Source organism: Camelus bactrianus, chromosome 3, assembly GCF_048773025.1.
Source record: "Camelus bactrianus isolate YW-2024 breed Bactrian camel chromosome 3, ASM4877302v1, whole genome shotgun sequence".
NCBI lineage: Eukaryota > Metazoa > Chordata > Mammalia > Artiodactyla > Camelidae > Camelus > Camelus bactrianus.
Genome location: NC_133541.1, coordinates 81,467,676 through 81,494,187, shown reverse-complemented (window position 1 = coordinate 81,494,187; position 26,512 = coordinate 81,467,676). Strand labels below are relative to the sequence as shown.

General features: G+C 39.0%; 1 protein-coding gene across 1 annotated transcript in view; it reads right to left on the bottom strand.

Moving 5' to 3' along the window:
- Positions 1-26,512, bottom strand: part of LVRN (laeverin) — a 57,413-nt gene that overhangs the window by 12,221 nt on the left and 18,680 nt on the right. Inside the window, exons 3-15 of the mRNA XM_074360503.1 lie at positions 25,291-25,430; positions 21,690-21,816; positions 17,641-17,795; positions 16,096-16,209; positions 12,232-12,375; positions 11,202-11,267; positions 11,042-11,107; positions 10,419-10,591; positions 8,770-8,846; positions 8,270-8,409; positions 6,125-6,180; positions 2,960-3,110; positions 1,530-1,624 (exon numbers count right to left, since the gene is read on the bottom strand). Coding sequence (XP_074216604.1) covers positions 1,530-1,624; positions 2,960-3,110; positions 6,125-6,180; positions 8,270-8,409; positions 8,770-8,846; positions 10,419-10,591; positions 11,042-11,107; positions 11,202-11,267; positions 12,232-12,375; positions 16,096-16,209; positions 17,641-17,795; positions 21,690-21,816; positions 25,291-25,430 — 1,504 coding nt within the window. The remainder of the gene's footprint in view (positions 1-1,529; positions 1,625-2,959; positions 3,111-6,124; positions 6,181-8,269; positions 8,410-8,769; positions 8,847-10,418; positions 10,592-11,041; positions 11,108-11,201; positions 11,268-12,231; positions 12,376-16,095; positions 16,210-17,640; positions 17,796-21,689; positions 21,817-25,290; positions 25,431-26,512) is intronic.

The window sequence follows — 26,512 nt, the reverse complement described above, 5'->3', positions numbered from 1 at the left end:
GAACAACAAAGTTCTTCCCCTACACACGAGAACGAGAGGGAACGGTTTGTTTCTCTTCCTCGACAGTGTGCCTTCCCTCACTTAAGCTTCTGTTTCTTCCTCTGCTCCGACTGGCTATTAAAGTCGGGTTCTGGAAAAAGAATGGAGGTTTCTCTTTTGTTTTTGTAGCTGAGCAGATGTACACATTATGATTCCAAACAAAATAATTTCAAAATACAGTGAAGAACAATGATAAAACCAGATGCATGGTCCCTTGAGTTGTGTCTCCTGACACCCTCCAGTTTGGAGTCAGAGGTAAAGAAATTCAAATGGGCCAGAAGTTTCCAGCAAATGCAAGAGCCAAATCTCTATTGCACCACCCTCCCTCCAGTTTCACCCCAGCTTGCCCTGACCTTCTGACAAGCAGCAGTATGATGTCCAGGGGTGGAGGCCCTCTGATAGACAGTTCTGAGCACTCATTCACACATTCACTCTCTCTCCCCACCCATTCCAAGCTGGCGGCAGCAAGATGGAATGCTCTGGGAGCACAGTCGAACTCCCCAAGGTTGCTCTGAAAAAACTGGCCCAAGGAGGCCACAAAAAGCACACCACTTCAGTCCAATTTAGGAGAGCCAAGGCCACGGCTGGGCACAGGTGCCGCCTGGTTGGGCTTTCCGTGCACTCACACAACCTGCCCACCCACTTCCCACCCCAGCTCGTCCTCACTGCCTTCCATCCATTTGCACGTAAACCCTATGTCTTTCCAGTCACACGCCCCAGCACTGAAGTCTCTCCCCTCTCAGAAGGGTACTCCTGAGAGACAGTAATCACCTTGTGTATATTTTGTATTCCTCGCTTGGTCTAATTGATGACCTGATGCTGACTAGAGCTGCAAATATAATCCCTGTGCCATTCACTGTTCACAAACTCCCTCCCTAAATCTGGAAGCCCAGCCCACACTCACAATCCTTTCGTCAGTGGCCCTGCAGCCCCATTTGCCTTTTACCCCTTCCCAGCGCAGCATGCTCCCCTCACCAAACCAACGATGGGAAGATCATTTGCAGTACTTAGTCATGCTCACACACAGTGACAGGTAAGAGTTCACTGTCAACCTCTCGTCGTATTTGCATGATGTTAGAATTTCTGTCTGACATAAATAATCGAACTTTCCCCTGTTGTCAGTAATATACAGAGGGGACTTTTGTCCCCTGTGGCCTTCCCGTGCCCTTCAATTCATGTGTATAGGCCGGTTTTGCTTGGCACAACCCTTCACCAGTAGTACAACATACTTAAGATTTCAACCAGGAGCCTAAGATTTGAGAGTATAAAGCTATACGTTCTTGTGTGCACGTGCATGTGCTTTGCAGGTGAACTAAGGTCCAAACCTATTATTTTACAATAGGACACATGTAGCTCACCAGCCCCAAAGTGACTATTCTGTAACTGCACACAAATCTCTCAATCATCAATATTAGGATCTTAGAATCCAGAAACTTATCCGAAAATAGGAATCATTTTATTCAATTATCACTGCTCAAAAAAATACTTACAGAGCTAAATAGTCATCCTGCAATGCTGCCACATTTTCACGAATTATAGTTGAATAAATATTCCATATAGAGGTAAGTCTCTTTAACAGATACTTCTATAAACAATACAGAAAGTATATGGTTAGTTCTGCTCACCACACTCAATTTGCACTGCTTTTCTCTTTGTCTGAAAAGACATTAACAGAGAGGTGGTAGATATTTCTTTAGAAATAATCTTTGTTAGTAAATGTATAACTGTTCTTTTAACCTCTAGAGTCAGTTCCCTCATATGTAAGCAATATGTAATATGAAGTGTAAGCACACTGCCTGGCACGTAGAAGGAGCTCAATAAATGTTAACTGTTCTCATCATTTAATATCACCCAAATGTTTCTAGTTGTCTTTAAAATATTTATGCCTTGGACAAATTTAAGCCCTGAGTCTGAAGTAAAGTTTCTTCAGCTGAGCCATCGGCTGATAGATAGTAGGATTATAACAGTTATACATTTACCAGTACATTTCTCAGAATAATAAACTAATGCTATTCATTGAAATTCTTTAAAAACAAACATTAGCTTTTACTTCTTTCCTCAGAACCAGTGATCAGATGTTATCAGTGAGCCACCTCGACCCTCCGGACATTCGAGTGCCTCCTTCTGTTGGTTGTCAGGCCCACATTGAAGTAAGTTCCCATCAGCACTTTGGACAGTAGATAAAGGAAAGGCTGGAACCCCAAGGTGCTTGTGATCTTGTCCTCAAACTGCCCTGGAAACTCACTTGGGATCCTCACCGAACACAATCGTCATTTCGTTCGTGGCCACTAACTCGTCACTGCTCTCAGACTTTTGCTTCTCCTGTGCCATCTTTCTTATGATCACTGTTTAAGATCTACTAACAGAAATTTCCCCTTTAGAGATGTTGCTTTCCCCTTTTATAAGGACATGATAGTATCTCACTTCTTCATTCATTAATTCTAATTTCCCTGTCTCTCTTCCCAGTATCAAAAAAAGCTTCAAAATGTTTACTTTTTCTGGAATATAACTCTCTGATTTTAAGTGCTGGCCCTGTAAATCAGAGTATTTCAATCATGAATATATAGGGTAGTTAAAAGTCCTTCCGTCTGACTAACAATCTTTTAGGGGAACAGCTGCTAATAGGCATTATCTTTTTTGTTTAATAAGAAAAAAAGGCATGCTACTTCCATCCATTTCTGGTTTCTTAAGACATATTGACACTTGACCAAGAATTAAGCACCTTTCCAAACTTTCTCATATTTGTCTCCAAGACCAGATCAATGACTAAGGTATTTTCTTCTAAGAATCCTTTCCTAAGAAAATGAATAGATACAGAATGAATGAGGAAAGACCTGTTTCATAGATGCTGTCTAAAATACGGAAAGAGGGAGAAAAGGACTTTTTTTAAAAAAAACTACCTAACAAAGAATAAAATTACCTTTAATAATGTGTATATATCATGGTTCACATCAGAAATAAGATCCTTGGTCACTAGGTTCACCAAAACTGCATGCCAAACTATGATTTCATCTTCTTCAGCAAGGTACTTGGTTAAATCAAGTGCTGTTTCAATCTCGATATACTTGTTTCTGTTTGGTTTAAAAAACACAAACTCAAAAATCCTTCCCTTGCTAGATGATTTGTACACTTTCCATATTTGTTCCATGTTTTGATGCCTGACTTCAGTAAGGTATATGGAATCAAGAAGCTAGAGGGTAAAGGACCTATGTCATTGATAAGGTGGAACCCAAGCAATGTTGACAGACCCTCTTTTTCAGTTTGACAGGTTCAAGTGCCCAAATTCTTGGAGACTGTAGAAAATCCAGGCCAAATGTTGGACTGTTGAAAGGCACTAGAATATCTGTGCATTCAGCATGCATTTTTAAGAGAGTATAATTTCCATTCAACAAGTATTAATTAGAAGTCATTCTCTTTCTAATGCTCTACCAGCTACCAGTGGGAACACAAACTAGTGAACACAAACAGGACGCTACTCTTGCTTACCGCTGAGGAACTTACTACTTAGTGAGGAGCTGAGATTCACACATAAGAAGCTATTAACGGAAGCCTCTAGCAAAGGCAATGAATATAAGAAAGTAGTGAAGAAGAAAAGCATACACGTGTGATGGGACAGTCAGGGAAGGCCTTCTGGAGGAGGAACTTAAGGGCAACGAAGGGTGGGTAGGATGGAATGGGTGCAGAGATAGAGGAAGGCAGCTTAGGATAAAGAAGATAAAGTGGGAGGGAATCAGTGTGGTGGGCAGACCAAGCTAATGGAGGAAGGGGATTTCTTTTATGTACAGTTGGAGCTGGGGGCTAAGGGGGTAAAGGGAGCCTGAAAACTGTGGGGAGCCTTGAATATCAGGATGAAGAGTTTACATATAGTGGGAAGGTGTTTAAACAACTAGGGTACTATCATGAAATTGATGCCTTAAAATTTTGTTGCAACCATGCTGCAGAAGACAGAAGGGAATGCTAAAGGACTGAAGGCTGGAAGCCAATGCAATAGGCCGGCTGAAGGGTGATGAAAGCTTGACGTAGTACAGAAATAGTGAAGGTGGCAGGTAAAGTGAGAAACCAAAAGACACTCCCCAGATCCCCAAAATGAATAGGTAAGACAAGGTGACTTGATGGAAGATGAAGAGAGAGGGAAAAGTCAAGGTTATTGCTGATGTTTCAAGTTTGGGGGATGGGAAGAATAGTAGTACCTTTGACAGGAAGAGAGAAATTAATAGCAGGAGCAATTTAGACTCAGAAGTAACAGTGTTTAAGGTACTGGATTTAAATGACCGCAGGATAAACAGAAGATGGAGGAGACAAGGAGAAATGTAGATTTAGAAGTCACCAACATATCCTTCCACAGACATTTACTGAGCACCTTGTATCTGCTGGGCGCTGTACATATACATAATAAATGATCCCTGAAACCATCAGTGTGTGAATTATCCAAAGGAAGGATAGATGAAAATAACATCACCATAATTGGTCTCAAGGATGCTCACAGCAGCAGGAAGAAAAGTTATACTTGAGGAGAACCAGGTGTGCATATTAGAGTCTCAGGAAACCAAAAAACAGGTTTGCAGGAGGATGTGGTTAACAGTATCAAAGTCATTGTAATCTTAAGAGAAATGTTTCAGCAAAGCAGTTGGCAGGGGAATGTGCTGTACGTCACGGAGGAAAAGCGTAATAACAAAATGAAGGATGAAATGAACAGACAGTCATTCAGGAAACATGACAGGCCAAAGAAGGAGAGAACACACTGGATAATTAATTATGTATACTCCTTAATTTCATTGTCTGCAAATTTAAAATCTCCCTAGTTAAAAATTTAGCAGCACAGCTTATACTGAGTAAATCCAATGGAAGTGAAATCAATGATGTTAGTATATTATATTATTTAGTACATTATACTAAAATTCAGGCTCATTAAAATTATACCTGCAGCCATCACCCTTGCGTAAAAGAATCACTTCAAAATCTTAATTGATAGTCTATTTATTTCCAGAAAAATTTTTTTTTGGTTATGTCAGTTACTTTATTTCGTTAACTTCCAATGTCTTAGAAAATATAAAGATGTCTTCTACAATCTTCCTAAATTTATCCATTTTAATGTTTAACAGTCTTTACAAAAGCAAGTCTGAATCACTTGGATTTTACCTGAGTTTTCATTCTTGATTGAGACATTAAAAGTCATGATTCTTATACATTGTACGATAATCCTATAAATATTTAAATACTATTATTTCTGTTTTATTTACATCTTCTCTGTCGCATCCTTTTAAAAGTTTTCCTTTAAGGGCTTCCTTTTAAAACGCTGAATTTTCTTTGCTGCTCTTTTAAGATTCTCTTAAAAATTCTCCATAATCAGTTAAAATCTTATTAAACCAAAGTTAATTTGATTGAAAATATGTAGGACTTTCAAATAACTGACCACCAGGTTTTGACTTGAGGAAGAACATACTCCTTCCTCTCAAACTGTTGTGAAAAACACTATTTTCTGGAGCTTTCATTTCTCACAGCAGTAGGTAGGTGGTGTTGCTCTTCCCCAATAATGACTTCCTTTGAATTGTCTTTTTTCTTATTTTTTATTGTTGCAAAACACATGCAACATAAAATTTGTCATCGTGACCATTTTTAGGTGTACAGTTCAGTGGAATTAAATACATTCCTAAAGTTGTGTAACCACCACCACCATCTATGTCCATAATTCTTTCTGTCTTGTGAAACTGAAACTCTGTACCCATTAAACACCACCTCCGCATCCTCCCGCCTCCACCTCTGTCCAGCCCTTGGCAACCACCGATTTTTTGTCTCTCTGATTTGACTGCTGCGGTACCTCACATAGATGGAATCAGACAGGATCTGTCTTTTTGTGACGGGCTATGTCACATAGCATAACGTCCTCAAGGTTCATCCATGTTGTTGCATATAGTGCAGTAACTTTTACAGTATAAAATTCCACAATAACCACAGAACTTGATCCTAATCTTATTAAGTTAGGGTCTGTAGATAATAAAGAACCAACTTCAGAGTGATGAGGTTATTATTTTTATAAATTTCTCAAGGTACATTCTAAAACCATAAGAGAAGAAAATATACTCACTTAGACAAGGAAAAAACGTCATCGACCAACTGCAGTCTGTGAATGACAGGAATAGCCTGCACACGAGATCCAAAAACGTGCAGGAAAAGATGGGAGCATTCTTTAATAAAAAATCATTTTCAAAATAATAATGACATTTAATGATGACATTTCAAAATGACAAATGACATTTGCTGCTGACAAAGCATTTTCACGTGAAATACCTCATGGGCAGAGAAATGGTAATTTCTAAGGATAGTTCCCATAACTTGTTTATTATACATCTGTTTTTGATAAGTGGTCCCTCTGGACATAAATCATAAGGCTTAAATATGGCTGAGAGTTTTGCCAAAATATTCTGCGAAAAACAGCATGTTAAAAAATAAAACAGGAAGCCAAGTGTACAGGGCCTCTGCAAAACAAAGAGTATACATTAACTTGTATTACAATGTCCAAATTACTGTCAGGGGAATTTTTGGCATAGAAAGCCTTAAATAGCACTATTTTGCCAATACTGAGGTACTCTTTTGAATGGTATCTTCTCCAGATTTTATTGATTCAACACACGACCAACAGAGCCCTTTGAATCATGGAAAGGCAGGAATCAATTGTCAATCTCCCTCCTCAGGCTTCTGTTTGAGCTCCCTGGCACTGCCAGGCCACAGGACTCTGTCTCAGCTTGTGCCCTAAGGCTGCCAGCGTTTCCTACAGCATTATTTCAACATCCCCCAGCATGTTCACGTATGTGGTCCCAGAAAATGTATTTTTCCAACATCCCTTTGAGCAGCTGAACAAGCCAAGCTTAATTCTTTCCTTGGTAGCAGTCTCCTATCTCTCCTGGCAGTAATAACACATTTTCTAGATTAATATTAATAATAGAAATGTTTTATTTGCTCACCAGTTATGTTATAGGAATAGCTGACCTCAGCTTTTCAATAAGTAAATCTACAATGGTTTCAAGAAATCATTGCTCTAATGGCATGACCCAGTGCTTCCATGGCTAAGAGCGCTCTTAGAAATTAAAAAGAATTTAGCTAGTATGAAAAAGATTTTAAAATAAAATACTATTATAACTGGATTTTATACCTTTATTCCAAAGCCCTATAATAATTTATTTTTGAAAAGTTACAGAACATGTTGTGAATGCCAGAATTGTGTTGGGCCTTTGTTAAATATAATGCACCCACCACCTTATTTAACCTTCACAACCACCCTTTTTAAGGCTGGTCTATTATACTCATTATTATACAGATAAGGAAACCAAGGCATGACAAAATAAGAGGCCCAAGGTCACGCATCTGGTAAATGATGAACAAAAACATGAACACAAGTCTATGTGACCCAGAGCCCAAGCTCTGGACCAATACACTGTGCACTGCCTCTTCTGCTGTGTGACTCAGAACCTTCAAAGAGACAGAGACCTAAGATACCTCTTAGTTCAACATCTGGTTTTATGAATGGAGTCTAAGTGAACTGCCCGAGATGTCACAGCAGAGCCAGCTCCATACACTTCTAAGCCAGCATCCATCTCCACCAGTGGAGACTTGGTTTAATTCAACAAATTAAAATCTGACTGATTAGAACTAGACAACATTTTAGGATTTATTTATTGCATAACAATTTAGAGTTGTTTTACAATGTAAAGTAATAATTGAATTATTATTGATACCCTGTAAATTAAGTTCTCTCCCTTGAGGGAGAATGAGTATATAATTTTTTTAAATTAATAATTTCTAGCATGTATCTATACTGAGTACCTATTATGGGCTTATAAATTTTAAGTATATGTTTACCTATATTGTCTCTAATCCTTATAATGAATAAGAAAGATATGATATTATTCCCACATTAAAGTGAAGAACTTGAAGTAGAACATTTAAGCAACTTGCCTAAGATCACAATAACTAATGGTTAACAGGAAATTATTCTGATTTTTACCTTGAAAGGTAAAATTATTGTGGAAAAGTGAGATTAATGTTTAAAAACACAATATATTCAACCAAAACCTCCCCTAAGAATAAAGAAAATAAATCCAGTATGCCTTGGGATGAGGGATGGCAAAAGGGGTCAGGTGGCAACCAGACAGGTTAGTGAAGGGTCCACCTCTAAAGGCTAGAGAATGCAGCAGTAATGACATTTCAGAAAAAGTATAAAAAGTAGCCTCACCTTAGGATCTTTTTCAAGCTGTTGATTTAATTTCTTCCAACCCAGCCTATCATAGTTAACTCTATAATATCCAGTCATATTCAAATTTAAAATCACCCAGTCAGAATCAGAATCTGAAACTTGCATTTCAGGGAATACTTCTACAAAGAAATATGTGAAAAGTTTGAAGTGGTACATTTAAAAAATACTTCCCTACACGTTTGCACTATATCCTTATCATTCTAAACAATAAACTCAATAGAACAAAAAGCAAAGAAATTCTAAATTATGTGCTGATCTTACGATATCATTATATTTTTTTCACATATAATGGATTTGACTTGAAACTTTTCTTTAAAGCTCTGTGTTCAACAAGAATGATATAATATTTTACTTTTACACAAGATAGCATTTCAAAAGACAGACATTTCAACATTTTGTTCTCTGACTTTATACACACGCACATATACATATATATTCACATATACATGTGAAGATATTTTTAAAAATGTGTTACTTACTGCTGCTTTTATCTAGCCAGACTAAAGACTGTGTAATTCCATTTTTTATCCAAAGAATAGGTATGATCCATGTGTCACTTTTGGGAAAAAAATTAAAAATTCAGTTAATGTTCACACATAAGCACATAAACTCTGAGCCAATATTGAAAGAGAGTAAAATAACAGACAGAACTAGAACTCTTTGGTCATTCCCTGTGGGTATGGAGGACTTGGCTCTTAGAATTACTCGCTGTTGTTTTTACAAGCCAGTTTCGCTTTGGCTATTTGTTTGTTCTCTTGCTGTGTCTTACAGATTTGCTTCTTCTTATAACTTAAGGTAACTACTAAGACTCTTGTATCTGAAGCTCTCAAGGCCTGTGTATATTAAATTATAGCCACCTGGCCTTACTCAGGGGTCATTCAAATGCCGCAGACAGACCCAAATCCATCCGTGCCAAGAAAGGAGAAGAATCATTTAAGAAGAGAAAGCTTGACAAGCATTTCAAAATGCTTTTCGACCTCAAACTTTCTCCCCATCTGAAAAGTGTTCAGCACAGATTAGCCGGATTATTCATATTTACTGAATGCCGGCATTCTTCCCACATCGGTGGACGTGACCTGGAGGAAGCAGCTGACCACAGAGGACATTAGTCATCGGAAGAGACACACTGCTTGAATTTGGGCAACACTTTCAATCTTGTCCAGATGCTTTCAAGTCTAGTTTCTCAAAGACTCTGAGTTGAAGGTCTATGTTTAAGTGATTGCTAAGGATACCTCAAAAGTCTCAGAATATCGCAGTGAGAAGGGACCTGTGCATCTCTCGTTCCTCTCCCCTGGGGTTTTAAAGGGAGTGAGATTATTTGAAAATTTTCATGGTGGTATATGAAAATGAACTACTAATTTGTGCTGATACTTATTACGGTGAGATATGAGGATCAAAACTTTATCAAAAATAGTTGAAAATGATCTAACGAGTTAAGAAAGAGAAGGGATAGGAAGGAGAAAGTGATGAATGCTGAGCCACTTCATACATATTATTTCATTTCATCTTTCAAACTGGGATACATGTTATTACATTTACTTTATAGGTAAGGCAACTGAAAGTCAGAGGTTTTAAATAGGACTTACCTAAGGCTTGAATTTTGGATCTGAAGGCCATAACTCTAATATTTTAGGTATGGCTATGAATGCGTGTACAGACATGCACAGAACTAGTTCTCAAGGGTCGAGTCACCATTCAGTTCCGTTTCGAGGGAAGGGAAGATGACCTTGCAACAGGACCCCTCTTCTCCCAACTAACATGAGGCCGTCCAGCCTCTATCTTATTACCTCTCACACAGAATTCTGGATAACTCATTACTGCTGTCTAAAGGACAAAAGAGAATACATGACACCCGAAGCTCTGGTCGTGGGCATGGTCCTAAATCCCAGGGGAGGAGTGCTGCGTGAATCCCTAAATGCAGGTCTTTGGCCTTGCTCAGAACTCTAGGGGCTCTGCTCATCTGAGCTCCCCAGTGACATCCTGTGTGGAGCACCTGGTCATCATCCCAGTCACCCCAGGGAAGAGTGTGTACCCAGGAGGGCTTGTGCTTCCTCAACCAAAGGCTGGTTTCCATGTGGTCAGAGCTCAACCCCAAGGGAAGTGAAGACAGGGGAGTAAATCGACCTACTTGCGGGTTAGAAGAGTCTGATTTTCAACCTTTCCCAGGTAAAATGGCTCCTGTTTCATGATGCCAGTAGATACATCTAAGGTGATAACTGGAAAGCCACTCTGGTGTGTCCAACTGTCCATTATGCTTTTTACTGTTGCTGGCAAAAGAATTTTACTCTGATCATCTATGGCCTGTTTTAAAAAAATCATCACAAAAGCAGATATTTATCATCAAAGTCTTTTGAGGTAGCAATCTCCTAAAAGAAATCACACAGCTATCCTATTCCTACTATTCCTATTATAAATTCCTACACCTTATATAGTAATTCCCAGTGGATATTATGGGCCAAACTTAATTCTGTTCAACTCTCTATATATGGATGGTTCCTTAGTTCATTCATTCATTCATTCACTCATTCATTCAGTGAACACATATTTGTGGACCTAATATGTGCAAGCTCTCTTCTGGGCACTGGGAAGACAGTGGTAAAGATTGAAGAAGCAACCCTTGACTTAAGAGAGTGTCACAAACAAGGAAAGACTGTTTTCCTGGGACATTTCCATACACATATGGCCTCCCAATCTTACACTGTGTCATACAGAACAGCTCAGCAAAAATCTGGCTGGAAGTGGGACAATTACCATTTGAAAATGCCTCCACAGATCATCTTGCTCAGCATTCGAGTAAGAAAATGTCTCCAAATATGACTGTAAGAATAGAAAAGTTAAGGTCAAAATAAATAGCATGCCAAAGCAATTTATGTTTACTGTCTATCAGGTAACAACAATTTTGTAAACTCACCTTAAGGGCACTGATAAAGATTTTCTCATTCAGGAAACTAGAAAGCATCCGGGCCATAGAAGCTCCCTAGGACATAAGAAGCTGTCCATTATTTGAATAAAGTTCAGTATCTAAATACTGACACATTCCATTCGACATGTAAGACTCTGGACTATGCTCCTGATTGCATTGTGTACTTCAGCGGAATGTCTAGGTTACTGCCAAATGTGCTAATAAAATAGTAGATTGATATTAATTACTAAGTAAAAGGTGAGCAGATGCCCTACATCTGAAGAGTTCAGGGTACACAAAAGTTTTTAGGCTGAGATAATCACATGACAAGCATAAAGAAAAGATGCTGCCTGCCTTTCCAGTTCTACAAGGATCAAGACATCAGCCACCGCTGCTGCCCACTGACAGTGCACCCAGAAGGGAACTGAGGATGGAGAAAAACATGAAGGATTCTGTGCTTTGATATACCAGCCCCTACATAGTTAAGATACATATCTAAGGAAAAATTTCAATGACCTCAGATTCTTGCATTTTTTCCATACATAGAAAAAGTACTAAAATCATTAACTTGAGATGTTTGTTCTTTGTAATTAGCAGTAACTTTTTTATGCTTGACAGAGTGTTTTTCCCAGCAAAAACCTGGCCTCTTAGGAGCAGTTTCTCATAGCAATCTGAGAGGCTGTCTTCAAGGCTATAGTCCTCAGTAAGATTCCCAAATAAAACTAAACCACAACTTTTACGTTGTGTGTTTTTCTTTCAGTTGACACAAGAACAAATTTCTACCAAGCACCTTAAAAGTAGCAAGCTATCTAAGCCTGTATTTATAAAGGTGGATGGTGTTGAGCACCTATTGTGGGTTGATTAATGTTTACTAATAAGAACTGATGTAACTATGTTTTCTGAAATCCATCTATTGAATAATATTAAGGTTTTTGTACCAAAGCTGTGTAGTAGCACATTAGTCTATAACCCTTAGAATCCATTTTATGCAGCTTTCTGCAAGAGTACAGAACAAAAGAAAGTATGTGACTGACTTTACCTTGTTGTAAGTAAACAGGTCAAAGAGATCATTTATTTCACTGGTTTCTGTGAAATTTTCCATCTTCATGGAGACGGCTCTAGACACCAGGGCATTATCTTGTTGGAGGATATCATGTAAAATGTTAGAAAAAAAGACCTCATTCTGAAAGGAAAACATTGAGCCACATTACCTTCCGAGGTGTCACAGAAACACAAAGTTCAATGTTCCTAAAATCCTTTCAAAAACTAACACTGAAGAGGGGAAAAATCAATAATTGGGAAGTCCTCTTTGGGCTGCAATAAGCCGAATAAGTCAGGATTCCTTGAATAACAAAACTCTAGGATACTTTCCTTCCCATTCTGTAGTCGTTCTTATTTCAATTAAAGAAATCAATTGAAAAGTTAATGTGGCTTCCAAGAGAACCATCTATATTCCCGTAAGGAGGTCCTCGGCCACCCAGACATGTCCTCCAGCAAACAGCAGCTCTGGGTCCTTTTATTTATGTATTTATTTTTATTGAAGTATAGTTGATTTACAGTGTTGGGTTAGTCTCTGGTGTACAGCATAGCGATTTAGTCATACATATATACTCTTTTTCATATTCATTATAGGTTATTACAAGATATTGGATGTAGTTCCTTGTACTATGCAGTAGGACCTTGTTGTTTATCTATTTCATATATAGTAGTTTGTATCTGCTGTTGGTGGCTTTAATGCTCTAGAATTTCATTGGTAGTTGATTAGTAATCCCTTAAAATTTATCAGTCTCTCTAACATGAACATTTATAACCAAAAGCATGACAGATTAACAAATTCATAATGATATGGATGTAATAATATTAGTTACTAGAAATAAATCCACAGACTGGATACTGCAGTTTATAGCTCATACATTAAGAGAAGGCAGTTTATTACATTTTAGCAAGTATAAAACTCTCCAAAAGACTAGATCTCTCTTAGACACACGACAAGGGCCATTTCTTTCTGAAGGAATGCTAGAAGGGGAAGCCAAGAATAGTCGAGGTACACGAGAAGACACAGCCGAAGAAAGGGCGGTGGAGAAGCTGCAGGAACACTCACTCATACCCCGACCGTGACCTGTTCGTCTCATGTTTTAATGGCTTTCAGCTGAAACTAGACCAGAATTAGAACAAATGGAAATCTGTTCCTGCATATAGTTCTGTGATGCCCTTTACTCAATTTCAATTTAGTGACTAGATTAAAAAGAAGACAAAGTTTTGATCTCTCAAAGATCACTCAAACAAAGCCTTAAACTTTTAAAAACCAAAGAAGTTCAGGGCAATTTTCTCAAGCTCCAGGATCTGATGCTCTTCTGGTAAGGGTTCTGCTTCACTCAGCTTCACAAGTGATTGAGAAGTATAGGCTCAGAGAAGAGTGATTAGGAGTCAGTGATAAAAGAAATAACTAAATGGTGCAAAAGAAGATAATCTTTCCATCTTAGACTATCAAAAACGTTGGTCATATGTTTTTATCAACACTTCCCAGATAAATCTTAGCCATTTTACTTGCATTAAGAGGTCACTGATTGATGTTAGTAATATAGTCTATTTAATTAAGACCCTAGGTGTTTTACGGGAATGGAAATTCTTTCCCTATTGACTCTAAATGCAGAGTTAAATTGGGACACAATCAAATGCTTTCAGAAACAGTTACAGATGACACTAACCATGTGTAAATGCTACTTTATAAAAGAGATAGAAATAATTTTTTAGATGTAAAGTATATGGAAAGGACCTTTGAAGACAACCGAGACTTACTGTATGTATATAAAGTTTATATATGTGAAAAGAGTCATATAATGAACATATATACACACACACACTCTGAGCTCCTGGAGAACAAGAACACTCCTGTGTTTTCTCTACAGAGCACAGTGGATAAAGGCATGGGCTTTGCAGTTAGAGAGACCTGGAACCAAATCTCACCTGGAACTGAATCTGAATCTGTGACATTTAATAACTGTGAGACCTTGAATGACTTACTTAATGCTTCTGTGCCTCAGTTTCCTTCAAGTAAAATAGAAACATTAACAACTACATTCATATGATTATTTTGAAGATTGAGTAAGATGATATACGTATAGAACTCACACTACGAGGCAATTAAGTCCTAAGTGCTCAGTGCATGAATGGTAAATACAGTATTAGTGTTATCATCCTTATCCTCCTCATCAGACTAGACCTGGATAATTGGAATATAATCACAGCTCTGCCTCAATTAGGCAAATGACCTTGGGCAAGTCAATTAACCTTTCAACGCTGCATTCTCCTGATCTACATAAGGACGTCCACTCCAGGAGAGGAAGAGCTGAGGCACTGCAGAGCTCCTGGACTGTGGGGCGGTGAGCGTTTTACAGAATATTCACAAAGGGTAGGATGGGTGACATGGAACTGAGGCTGCTACGTCAGTGCTTTCCAGAAACTGCAATTTCATAAACAGGGGAAAAAGGATTTTTTTTAAGTTTCTGTGGAGCCAAGATAGGTGGGTCAACTTTTTATTCTGCCAACGGTTTAATTAACAAAAAAACAAAAACAAAAACAAATATCTATCTACCATTTCCATCCTTTCATAAAAGAGGGAAATTCTACAACCAATATAATAGAAAGAAACACAATCTTAGACTCTCCTCCAAAGTGAATAAATTTAACTTGTAAAGAAGATCTGGCCAGAGGAGATCAGCATTTCAAATGTCACTACACTCTGAATGGGTGAGGGTAGGGAGAGGAGAAAAGAGGCCAACAATGGAGCCTTGAAAACACTTGGAAGGGGAGATGAGAAGAGGCCAGCGAAGGGTAGCAGAAAGAACAAGCTTGAGCATCAGAGAAATGGCAGGAGGCAGGAGCAGAGCGGGGAAAAGGACCTGTGGCACCGTGTGAAGAAGTGAGGTCGGTGTCAAAAGAAGATATTAAATCTAAACACGTAAACACACTTCAATCAAATAAAATCAATTTGGCTTTATCATGCCATTCTGAAAGCACCATCTAATTACTGTAAATAAAATATCAGAAATACATTTTGATATAAACATAAACTGGAATGTGGGACTGGCAGATACAAAGTACTATGTACAGAATAGATAAACAACAAGGTCCTACTGTATAGCACAGGGAACTATAGTCAATGGCTTGTAGCAACCGGTAATGAAAGAGGATATGAAAAAGAATAAATATAACTCATAGTTAAAATAATAAGATTTACATATTGATAAACTTATTTTTCCATATTACTATTTACTTAAAACAGCAAAAGAATATCAGCTATAATAGATATAATATCTATTACTATTATATGTAATATCAGCTATATTATATGTAATATATAATATAGCATATCACTTATTAGTAAAATCACAGACGACTGATTACAAGTGCTTTAAAATTCAGTCTAGGTAGAAATAAATGAAAATAACGTAAAATCTAACAAGTAGGGAAAGGTTACATACATACACCTTACAAGGTGATATGATAAAATGTTAGGCAACCCTTAAAAATCTTGCTTTCAAAAATGATTTAATGATCTGTGGAAATGCTCTTGAAATAATAGGAAGTAGGAAAGGCATTACATATTTCTGTGTACTTCTCATTTTTATGAATATTTACAATAATAAAAGCCTGGAAAAAGAAAACACATCAAGAAGATAACACTGATTATCTCTGGTATTAGAGATAACTTAATATTGCTTGTATTTGTCTGTATTTTATCTATTTTCTTTTTTTAATTAAAATCTTTTAATTTCTTTTTTTTAAATGGAGTATGTCCTGGACTGAACCCAGCATGTGCATGCTAAGGATGCATCCACCACTGAGCTATACTCACCCCCTACATTATCCATTTTCAAATAAATTTAACAGACATACTTACCCTTGGGAAGTTAGGATTGAAGTAGTTAATTACTCCAAACTCAAAATAAGATGCAAAACCTTCATTGAGCCATATATTGTTCCACCAACTCATGGTAACCAAGTTTCCAAACCACTTTTGGAGTTGGGAGAAAAAAGAACATTCTTAAATTCAATTTCAGCAATATTTATTGTAATCACATGTTAAGCAAATGTAAGGTCAGAGACACAATTAAACTTGAGATTTGCTATCAATAGTCAAACTTGAAACCAGGACTCCAAAATCACGTTGGCGTTTTAACATCAAGAGATGTCAGTCATGCATTTCTCTAAAATAATCATTTCACATCCAATGACTGAAGCAATTTTTGTTTTAAAACCGTGATGTTGAAAAATAAGGTAAGCTGGAGTAGCATTTCTTAAATTGCCACTTTGTCCAAAAGTATGCTCAGTTAAAGTGGAAGTCCTAAATGTTCACTTAACAGCTACTAACGACAGCATCTTATACTCCAAACAGACTACAACAGGATTTTTCTGTAAGCAGTTATTGTGTTTTTAAGGACATGATTTGATCTGCACCATGTAAAAATCACTCAAGTATTCATATGTTCTGCAGAGTGGTCCACCTATAATTATTTTCTGTTTGAGCTTAACAGAAAGTGTCAAACGGATGATGAATAGAATCAGGAAAGAAAAACACAGTAATTTCCAAAACCAACAAATCCACACCCTGGTATTTAACCAAATTCTTATAATAGCTGTGATGTACAAATAGTTAGCAGCCTGTATTCCAAAACAATGTGTCACTTAGACTATAATGAAAAATGACACTTTGGGGTGACTGACCAAAACTTGAGAAAGTGTGTGTTGATTATATAACAGGGTGTTATTCAAACCCAGTAAATCACTCATCTCCAAAACTTCTTAAGGGTCCGTATAACAAGAAGATAACAATTTCAAAGTTTAGATGATTTCTTTCTTGACAAACTTGTATTGATAAAGGTCAAAATGCAGATGTGAGATTCTTCATCAAATCAAATAACTAAACTGCTAAAAATCACAACCTAAAAGTACATAGATCTAATGTAATACAGCTTGTTTGCATCACCTGTGGGTCTATAGCTCGAGGATTCATTACTGCTCATGTCACTGACGCCGATACGTTGACTACAGTCCTTTAACCTGTAACTTCTTCATCTACTGAAGAAATGTGGATATCTTTCAGTGACTGTTTTGAATATCCCTATTTTAAGATGGAACGAAAAGCAAATAATCATAGTTCTGTTTGGCTTACTTTTCCTGAAGAGAAACTCTGTAGAACAGAGTTGCTCTGCAGATATGAATACATGACCAGTGGAAGGACGGTAAGTTCTCACCACTATGATCCATCACCAATAGTTCGGATCCATCCGGGATCTGATTACACAGATCCTTCCTTGTTTTCATTCAGTGGCTCGCTTTTCAAGTAATTTTTTAAAATTTGGTATACGGCAGGGTTTTGTTATTTTTGGTACAGCAGCTGGAGAATATCTTCATGTGAAATAAGAAAGAACATTTTACCACATGCCTGATGTCCGATCTCGTGGGAGACAATATGGGAGATCACAGACTTTTTTTCTATTAGTTTATCATTTGGTTGCAGCAACAATAATGACTCATCAAACATCAACAGTCCCCAGTTTTCCATGGCACGGCTGTCAAAAGTCGGCAAGGCAATTATATCTAAGTGGGTTTAAACGGAGGGAAAAATGAAATCATTTCTTCCTCAAAATTTGAGACTTCCAGATACAAACATCTCAAAATGAAATCATATATTACTGAAAGAAAATACCAGTGAATGTTTACAATTTGAGGGGAAAGGAGGCTTTAAAGACTAATACCAAAGACAGAAGGCAGAAAATAAATTGTTTTAACTATACGGAAATCAAATACTTTTGATAAAAGACCTCTATCTGAAATATATAAAGAAAGCTTGAAACTCAGCAATAATAAAATAACTTTACAAAAGTAGCAAAAGATCTAAATACATTTCACTAAAGAAGCTATACAAATGGCGAACACATGAAAAAATGCTCAACATCGTATGTCGTTAGGAAATTGCAAATTAAAATGAGATACCACTACATGCCAATTCAAAATAAAATACCAAATGCTGGAGAAGATGTGCAACAACAAGAACTCTCACTTATTGCTCGTGGGAATGCAAAATGGTACAGCCGCTTTGGAAGACAATTTGGCAGTTTCTTATAAAGCTAAATATAGGTTGACCATACAGTTTAGCAATTGAGCTCCTAGATATTTACCCAAAGGAGCTGAAAACTTGTATCGGAAACATGCGTATGAATGTTTATAGCAGCCTTAGTCGTAATTGCTAAAACTTGGAAGCAACCAAGATGTCTTTTAATAAATGAATGGACAAAGAAACTGTGATACAACCATACAATAGTAGTGGTAAAAAGAAATAAACTATCAAGCTATGAAAAGACACAGAGTAAACTTAAATGTATGCGACTAAGTGAAAGAAGTCAGCCTGAAAAAGCTATGTATGGTATGATTCCAATTAGTATATAACATATGGAAAAGACAAAACTATAGGAACAGTAAAAAAAAAAAAAAAAAACAATCAGTGGTTGTCAGGGACTTGGGGGAAAGGGGGAGGGTGAGTAGGTGAAGCACAGGGGATTTTTATGGCAGTGAAACTATTCCATATGACACTGTAATGGTAGATACATTATACTCATAGCGCTGTACAGCACAAAGAGTGAACCCTAATGTAAACTATGGACTTTAGTTAGTAATAATGTACCATACTGGTTCATCAATCACAATAAAAAGTAATAATTCCCCAATGTAACATGTTAACAACAGGAGAAACTGGGGGTGGATGAGGGGAGGGAGAGGAGGTGTACCATGACTCTATATTTAGGGCACAATTTTCTGTAAACCTGAAACTGCTCTAAAAAATAAGGTTTATTTAAAATTAAATATTTTAGTTCACCAGAAAACACCATAAACAAATTTTAAAGGCAAAACACAGATTGGGAAAAATATTTGCAATATGTATCACAACTAGACAATATTTTTTAATATTTAAAGAACTCTGACACATCAAAAAGAAAAAACAAAAATGTGAACAATTCACTAAAGAAATCATTTAAACAGTCAAAAATCTTATTTAAAATGGTCAACTTCATTAGTTATCAAAACCAAAAATTAAAACAATGATATCATTTAATCTTTCAAACATATGAGAAGATTAATAATTAGTACTGGCTATAATTCATATTAATAATTAGGTATAGGTAAATTGACACATAGTCTGTTGCTGAGGATGTGAACTGGTACAATTTTTTTCTAGAGCAACTCAGCAAAATTCTTCATAATCTTTAAAAATGTCCTATCCTTTCAACTTTTGGAATTTCTACTAAGGCAAATAGCATGGATATTTGTAAACATTTCCTTATGTTTTCTTTAGTGTTTTAAAAGTGCCCGCCCAAAGGTAGAATCAGTCTAAATGCTCAACTACTGAGAATTAAATTATTTTATCAAATTGATATGTAGGCATCTGATGTCCTAAAAATGAGAATAAAAAAAATAGTTAGATGGATCATGCTGCTACAGACTGTTAACTTACAAAAAAAAAAAAAAAAAAAAAAGGCCAAAAACAGTCTCAATTCCATGGTGACATTTTTGTTAAAAGCAAAGAAGCAAATACAGAAATTGAGATGAAGAGGCATTGGAAAAATATATACCAAAATGCCACCCATGGTTATCTCTGCACGGTAGCATTACAGGAGATTTTGCTTCCTTTTTTTTGTGCTTTTCCCTATCTTTCCAAATTTCTATAGTGTGATCATTTACTACTTCTAAAAACAGAAGAACAACAAAAGTTTTAAAATTTTCTTTTGCTAATGGAAGAAATATTACTCCTAAAATCCATGCTACACTTGCCTAATGAATGGTTTATGCTACGCTATGTTCAGTAATTTAAGTTGACTTTATACTTGGTTGAAGTTGACAGTGTGTAGTTAAGTGTATCCAAGTCATTACATTGCCTCCACCAGGTAATGCTCTGTTAACTTTGGGCATACTTAGATGCCTCAGCTTAAGTGTCAGAAAGGGAGTCAGGGAAAACTTCCTGGAGGAAGGGGCACTGAGTTGAGAAATACAAGAATCAACCAGCTGGTTAAAAGGTACTGCAGGATGTGAACACAGCACGTACAAGAGCCTGGAGGAGAGGAAAGTAAGATGAAAGTGCAGGAGAGGATAGAGGTGGTGCCAGAGCATCGCTCCCACTCTGAGGAACTGCCTAAAACCCCAAGAGGTGGTCCAGAGATGCACTGTTGTAAAGACTGGGTATGGTGTTTGGACTTTATCCTCAGGGCCATATGAAGCCACAGAGAGGTTATAGAGAGGACAGTAACTTGATCAGATCTTGCTTTGGAAAGATCCCTCCAGCCTCAGTGTGGAAGATGGATTGGAGGAGGCAAGAGGGAAGGTGGTGGTGAAACTAAATGAGGCTGTTGTGGTTGAGATGGTGATGCAAACTCAGGAGAATAAGGGGGGTGGGAAGTAGAGATAATAAAGAGATGACTGATTGGATGGAGATGCTTTCACAGAACAGGATATTAAGAATAGCTCTGAACTTGTCGGTATCCAAATAAAGACAAATGGGAATCTTCTTGCCTAGACAAGGGTCATCTTGAGACCTTTTAGCCACAGACGTGATAGAAACTTGGTCTCCCTGCCCAGACTCCTGCTTCCTCCAGCTGTCAAAAAGACAGGTATCCCCTCTGGGACCCATGAGTGGGCTGAGGCTTGTTCCTGTTCCTTCACTCCCTGTGCCTCCTTAGCTAGAAGGCTCGAGCTGCAGAGCACCTGGCTCCCCCAGTGTTCAGGAGGCCCAAGCTCCCAAATTTTTACTGCCTGTTTTCTTCACCATCTGCCAGTATAGGCTGAATATATTTTTTCTCCTAAGACTCAACTAACCTCTCAGAGGAACAAAATCCATTTACATGATACCCTCAAATTAGAGAGAAAAAACACTGAACAACTTTCTGAGCTGAGTGGCTCAGACAATTTTAAGACCATTCCATGCAGATCTACAAGAAATAAAATGTTTACATATTTCCTCAAGGATCATATTATGTTCACACATGATTCCAATCTTAAAATTCACAGATGGGACCCCCCAAGTCCTAATCCAATGACTCACAGCTAAAGAATATTTTTTTTAAAAACCAACAAATCTTACTGAAGGGAGCTGGACTAACTCACACAAGCCTGCTAAAAGAATGCAGGACACTGCACTGCACACTAGTGTTGAGAGGAAAGGCCAGAGAGAAGGCAGAGTCTGGAGGAGGTGGGCTGCTGCTGAGTGCCCAGGAGGCAGCTAAAGCCTGGGAGCTCGCTAAGCACCTGCTGGGCATATGGCACGTGCAGAGACAGAACAGACAGTCTTCTGTGTGTCCAGGAAGGTGTAGGACATGATGATGAAAAGCCAGTGCAGCTAATTCCAAAATAGCAAAAATAGCAAAGTGCACATGGGACCCTCTGATCTCAGCCCAGGGCCCCCATAATAGGAAACTGAATGCACTGTAAGGGAAGATGCCTCACCTGTTTTTGGAAGAGGGTAACTGATATTAAATAAATCTTCCAGAAAAGAGAAGATGGGACCTGTGATGTTCAAAGCAAAGTCTGCATCTCCGTCTGCAATGGCATCTTTCCGGGCCCAGATGCGTATCTAAACAGAAACAATTAAGCAAGAATTAGGAAAAGCTGTAGTGATTTTGGAACATGGTCGCCTGCTGGCTCCAATTCCCTGATGCTCTCGAGCCAAAAACTTTTCAGAAGAAGCTGCATAATAAGATGTTTAAATGTGTCCACGCAGTGAGAAAAGCCCAGAAGGCTTTTGACTAAGTTGTGAACAGTGGGCCCCCAGACAGCATGCTATTTCAATCTTCTGCAATAACATGTTAAACTTCGAAAGATACCTACCCCCACAGAAAAGGAAGATTCCCTGTTAGAGAGCAAGGGCCCCTTGGATCCTTGCTTCCCTCTTCAGGACATATTTCCAATGATTCAAAACAGAATTGTGCAGTTAGTGGGGCTGAAACGGTATGGAATGTATCAAATAGCTTTGAATCATGCAAATTTAAAATGGTTTGTTTGTTAACAAAATCTTGAATCATCCCATCTTATTTTCAAAACTTGCAATAAAGTTAATTTCCTTAATTTAAAAAAAGTTCATCGAAAGTCTTATGATTTTATAGTTGTTGAAGCAAGCAAATTACAGTCTTTGTTTATGACGCGCCCACGTTTGCCACGTTTTGTTAGCTTAATGACATAACCCGTGCTGCTGTCTGGGTGCCTGAACTTGTTTGTGTGATTTTGGTGACTAATTTGATGTTGTTTTAACATCCATTGTTATTTTAATATGAAATCACTGTATCCCCTACAGCAATACCATCCGAGCACTTTTAAATGGAGTTGCTAGTGTTAACGCCAAAGAAAAAATATGTATGAGACTCAGTGACCCTGGAATGAAAATTAGTGATGAGGGAGTTAAGACGATTGTCCTGATGTAAGTACAGTTAATTTGAGAAAGAACTTCTCTGCAAAACAGAGAAAATGCTAAGACAGTGAAAAGCAGCACAACAATATGTGCAGACTGCTGCGCTCCAAGAACACGTTCACCTGACTCTGCTTTTGTTTCTGCTGGAAAATTTGTCTTGAATTGTGTGACTTTTGAATTACGTGAGGTCTTCAGGAACGCTCCCCTTTCACAAAATGCAACCACCTGTGTTTGAAGAAGCCCTTCCCGCCTTCTGGCCTCCCTCGTGCTGCTCATTATCCCAGGAACTACACTTCCCTGCCCCTGCTCAAGCTCTAACCTCCGAGGCAAAGTCAGACATCTAAACCAAAGCCCACACCACTGAGTGGAAATGACAGTCACCTCTCCCCTCGGTCAAGATAATGTGTGTGCAGTAACTGTAGCCTTTTGGGAAACAAAGGCAGTAACAATTCATGTTTGTACATAAATTTTTGGTTTACAAAGCTCTTCCCATAAACTACCATTCTTTAAGCTGAGAGGGAGGCAAATGATGAAGAGTTCAAGCTGGGGGGTGGGGCCAGGCGGGGGAGGAGCGGCAGGGCAGCAAGGATCGCAAACAGGTGGGGAGTATTTTGGAGATGTGGCCATAAAGTTCCTTCTGAGTCACATCTAGCCCACCATTGTGTCCCAGTGGTCTCCCGAGACCCAGGGGCCTCAACATCTAAGAGAGTATCTTTACACATGCCCATCTGTGCTAAATTCTACTCAAAAATGTTACTTCCAACCTTAGTTATGTGTTTCTGACGTTTACCTTCCTGCCACGCATGAACCACATTTTCAACTTTGCTATATTTTTCTCTCTTATTTAATGAGTCATTTTTGTAGAGTCTGGATACTATTCCAAGAATACATTCTGATTCTCCCGTAGAGTATATGGTGGACTCCTTCACTTCCCTAGAGCTGAGCCACAGCCAAACGCAACATTCCACTGATAAACTCATCCCAAATTTCAGTTTTCTGGCTAAGACCATTACTTTCTTAGGCATATTCCATTTCCTCTTTGCTTCTATGGCAGCTGGCTTTCTTTCCAGGGTGATCTTTCATGAAGAAACAGACATGATCCTTTTATAAGGATTATTCACTGTGCAGCAGCATTGAGAGCAACAAGCCACTGCGATGTGGCTGCTGACAGCCACCTTGGGTCACTTGTGAGTTCCGGGCCCACTTCTTCACGCCAGGTACAAAGCATAGGCTTACAAATCATCCCTGAGGAGATCAATCAGTACACGTCATGAATGTTTGACTTGGCTAGTGTTATATCTGCGACTATTAAGGATCGACTGAGTGATTACTCAATAAGGGAAATCAGGCTGGAGCCAACAGCTGAGGAAGATAATGAGCTGTGGTTTGCATCCAACACAGTGTTATTAACTCATCCTTCAGAGAAGGACCTTTGAGTGATTCTCCCCCTGTGATGGACTTGGCTCAGCCACAGCTTCCTTGTCTCCACAGGTCAGTGGCACAAGCCTCGAAGATCTTGGGTCCAGGAGAGAGCCTCGGCCAGCTGTAGGGCCTGATTCTCCTCAGCCATGTGAAACCAATCTGACCAGAAAAAACCGGGCCTGAAGCACTGGCCTTACTTACATCCACCCTCGAGTGTCAGGAGTGAACCGGTCCATAAAGCACTGCTACAATAACCTGGATATTTCCGTTAAGCATCATTATGTAATGAGGCATAATTGGGTGAAACTAGCTAGGTGTTTCAAAACAGAGGCAGACTCACAGACATAGAAAACAAACTTACAGTTACCAGGGGAGAATGGAGGTGGGGAGGGATAAACCGGGAGTTCGGGATTCACAGATTCTAACAACTACATATAAAATAGATAAACAACAAGGACCTACTATATAGCACAGTGAACTATATTCAATACTTTGTAATAGCCTATAAGGAAAAAGAACATGAAAAGGAATATATGTATGTATATGCATAACTGAATCACTATGCTGTACACCAGAAATTAACATAACATTGTAAATTGACTAAACTTCAATTTAAAAAACAAAAACAACAAGCCTAGGTGTCTCAGGACCGAGTACCTACTTACACAACTGGGGAAGTGTTCATCCCCCAGAGCTGAGGGACCCAGCAGGCCTGCTCCTTGAAAGGGCTGATACTTAACCTGCACGCATTTCAGCCGGAGCGGTCGTCCGGGCTGGTGTCAGTCTGGGGTGTTCGGTTTCCACACCATAGTGGCTGGTAGACATTTAGAGCAGCACCCCGGCTTCAAGGCCGCATTAACACGTAGGCGAGGAAGACATCAGGTAAACCTGAGCTTCAAGGGGCAGTGTGGCCGCTTTCCCTGTTCTCTCCTGTGCTCTGACAGACAGCGACAGCCTGGGAAGAGGGGGCTCAGAACCTGACATGAGGGGGCTTAATGTGCAGCCTTTCCATAGAAACCCCCCACAGAGCCACAGTGGGAGCTGCTGCGTTCCAGTCTGCAACCCCACGCTGAGGGCTTTAACAGGGCTTGGGGGAAGTCAGAGCGAGACCCAGGAGGGGACGACGGGGTGGTAGGCATAGGCCCTGGTGCAGAAGGAGTGGATGGCACCCTATAGCCAGTACAAACATCCCCGTATACCTGGAGAGTCTCCCCCACTCACCTCCTTGCCCCGCTCAGTCCTGCTGACATGCTCACAGTCACAGACAGCAAAGGCGGTTAAATAAGTGGGCATGAGGGGCGTGGTGTAAAAGGTGGTGACAGTCCACTTGCTCCCATTCACATCTTCTTTTTCAGACTGACCTACAGAAATTGATTTTAGTCCAAATCATTGTAGATAAGCAATAATTAGCAATAACATCTAAGCAAAACCTTTGAAATAATTTGTCAAGCCAACTGTCAGCCAACTGCTTCTTCCCAACTACTCCCCATAGTCCAGCAGTTTGGATTTCTCTACCCTAAGTCTTCAAAACCATGTTAGGAGAGGGGAGGGTATAGCTCAGTGGTAGAGGGTATGCTTGGCATGCGCGAGGTCCTGGGTTCAATCCCAGTACCTCCATTAAATATAAACAAACAAATAAATAAACCTAATTACCTCCCCCTCCAAACAAAACAAAACACTGTATTAGGAAGGTCGAAGGACGGTATCTTGGTCCTGAATTAGCACCTTGAATAATATGGTCTTGACTGAGGGCAACTCTCTGAGCACTGTAAATTAGGCCTGTGATCTGCCTGCTCTCTTTTCCATTTACTGCTGTTTCCTAGGCCAGCCTGGGTCTCACAGCACTTAATCTAGAGCTTCCCAGGCCCACGGTAGGTCAACAAGGCACAATTCTGGTTTCAGGCAGGTTGTCAGTGGAGGCAAGCTGGAGTCTTTAAGCCTGAAGTCACAAACTCAGATGCCTGTGAGGGCCGGGTACTTGACGTGAACTGGGCCGCTGCACACTAACAGGGACTGGCGGGAGCGTGGCAGGCGGGCGCACAGGCTCAGGCTGCAGGGGGCAGCCTCTTCTCAGCGGCAACTACCACCGGCACATAGGAAGGGCAGGTCCAGTGTTGTTAGATGTTCTGAGTGTCCAAAAAAGTAAGAATTTTGATTTCTATGAGAAATCTCTGAATTTTTTAAAGTCAGGTACTAATTCAATGAAAAGAAAAAAGTACTGTGAGCCAAAAACAAAAGAAACAAAACAAAACCCACATCTGTGAACCAGATTCAGACTAAGTCCACTAGCTTGTTATCAGTAAAGATCAACAGTTGAAGCCCAAACCAATGGGCAGACAGGCTGCCAATGTATGAGGACAGAATAATGTCCCCAGCTCCTCATATATAAGAATCAGGATTTACCATCTCCAAGATGTCGGTGCTAACACGTCCCCTGTGACTG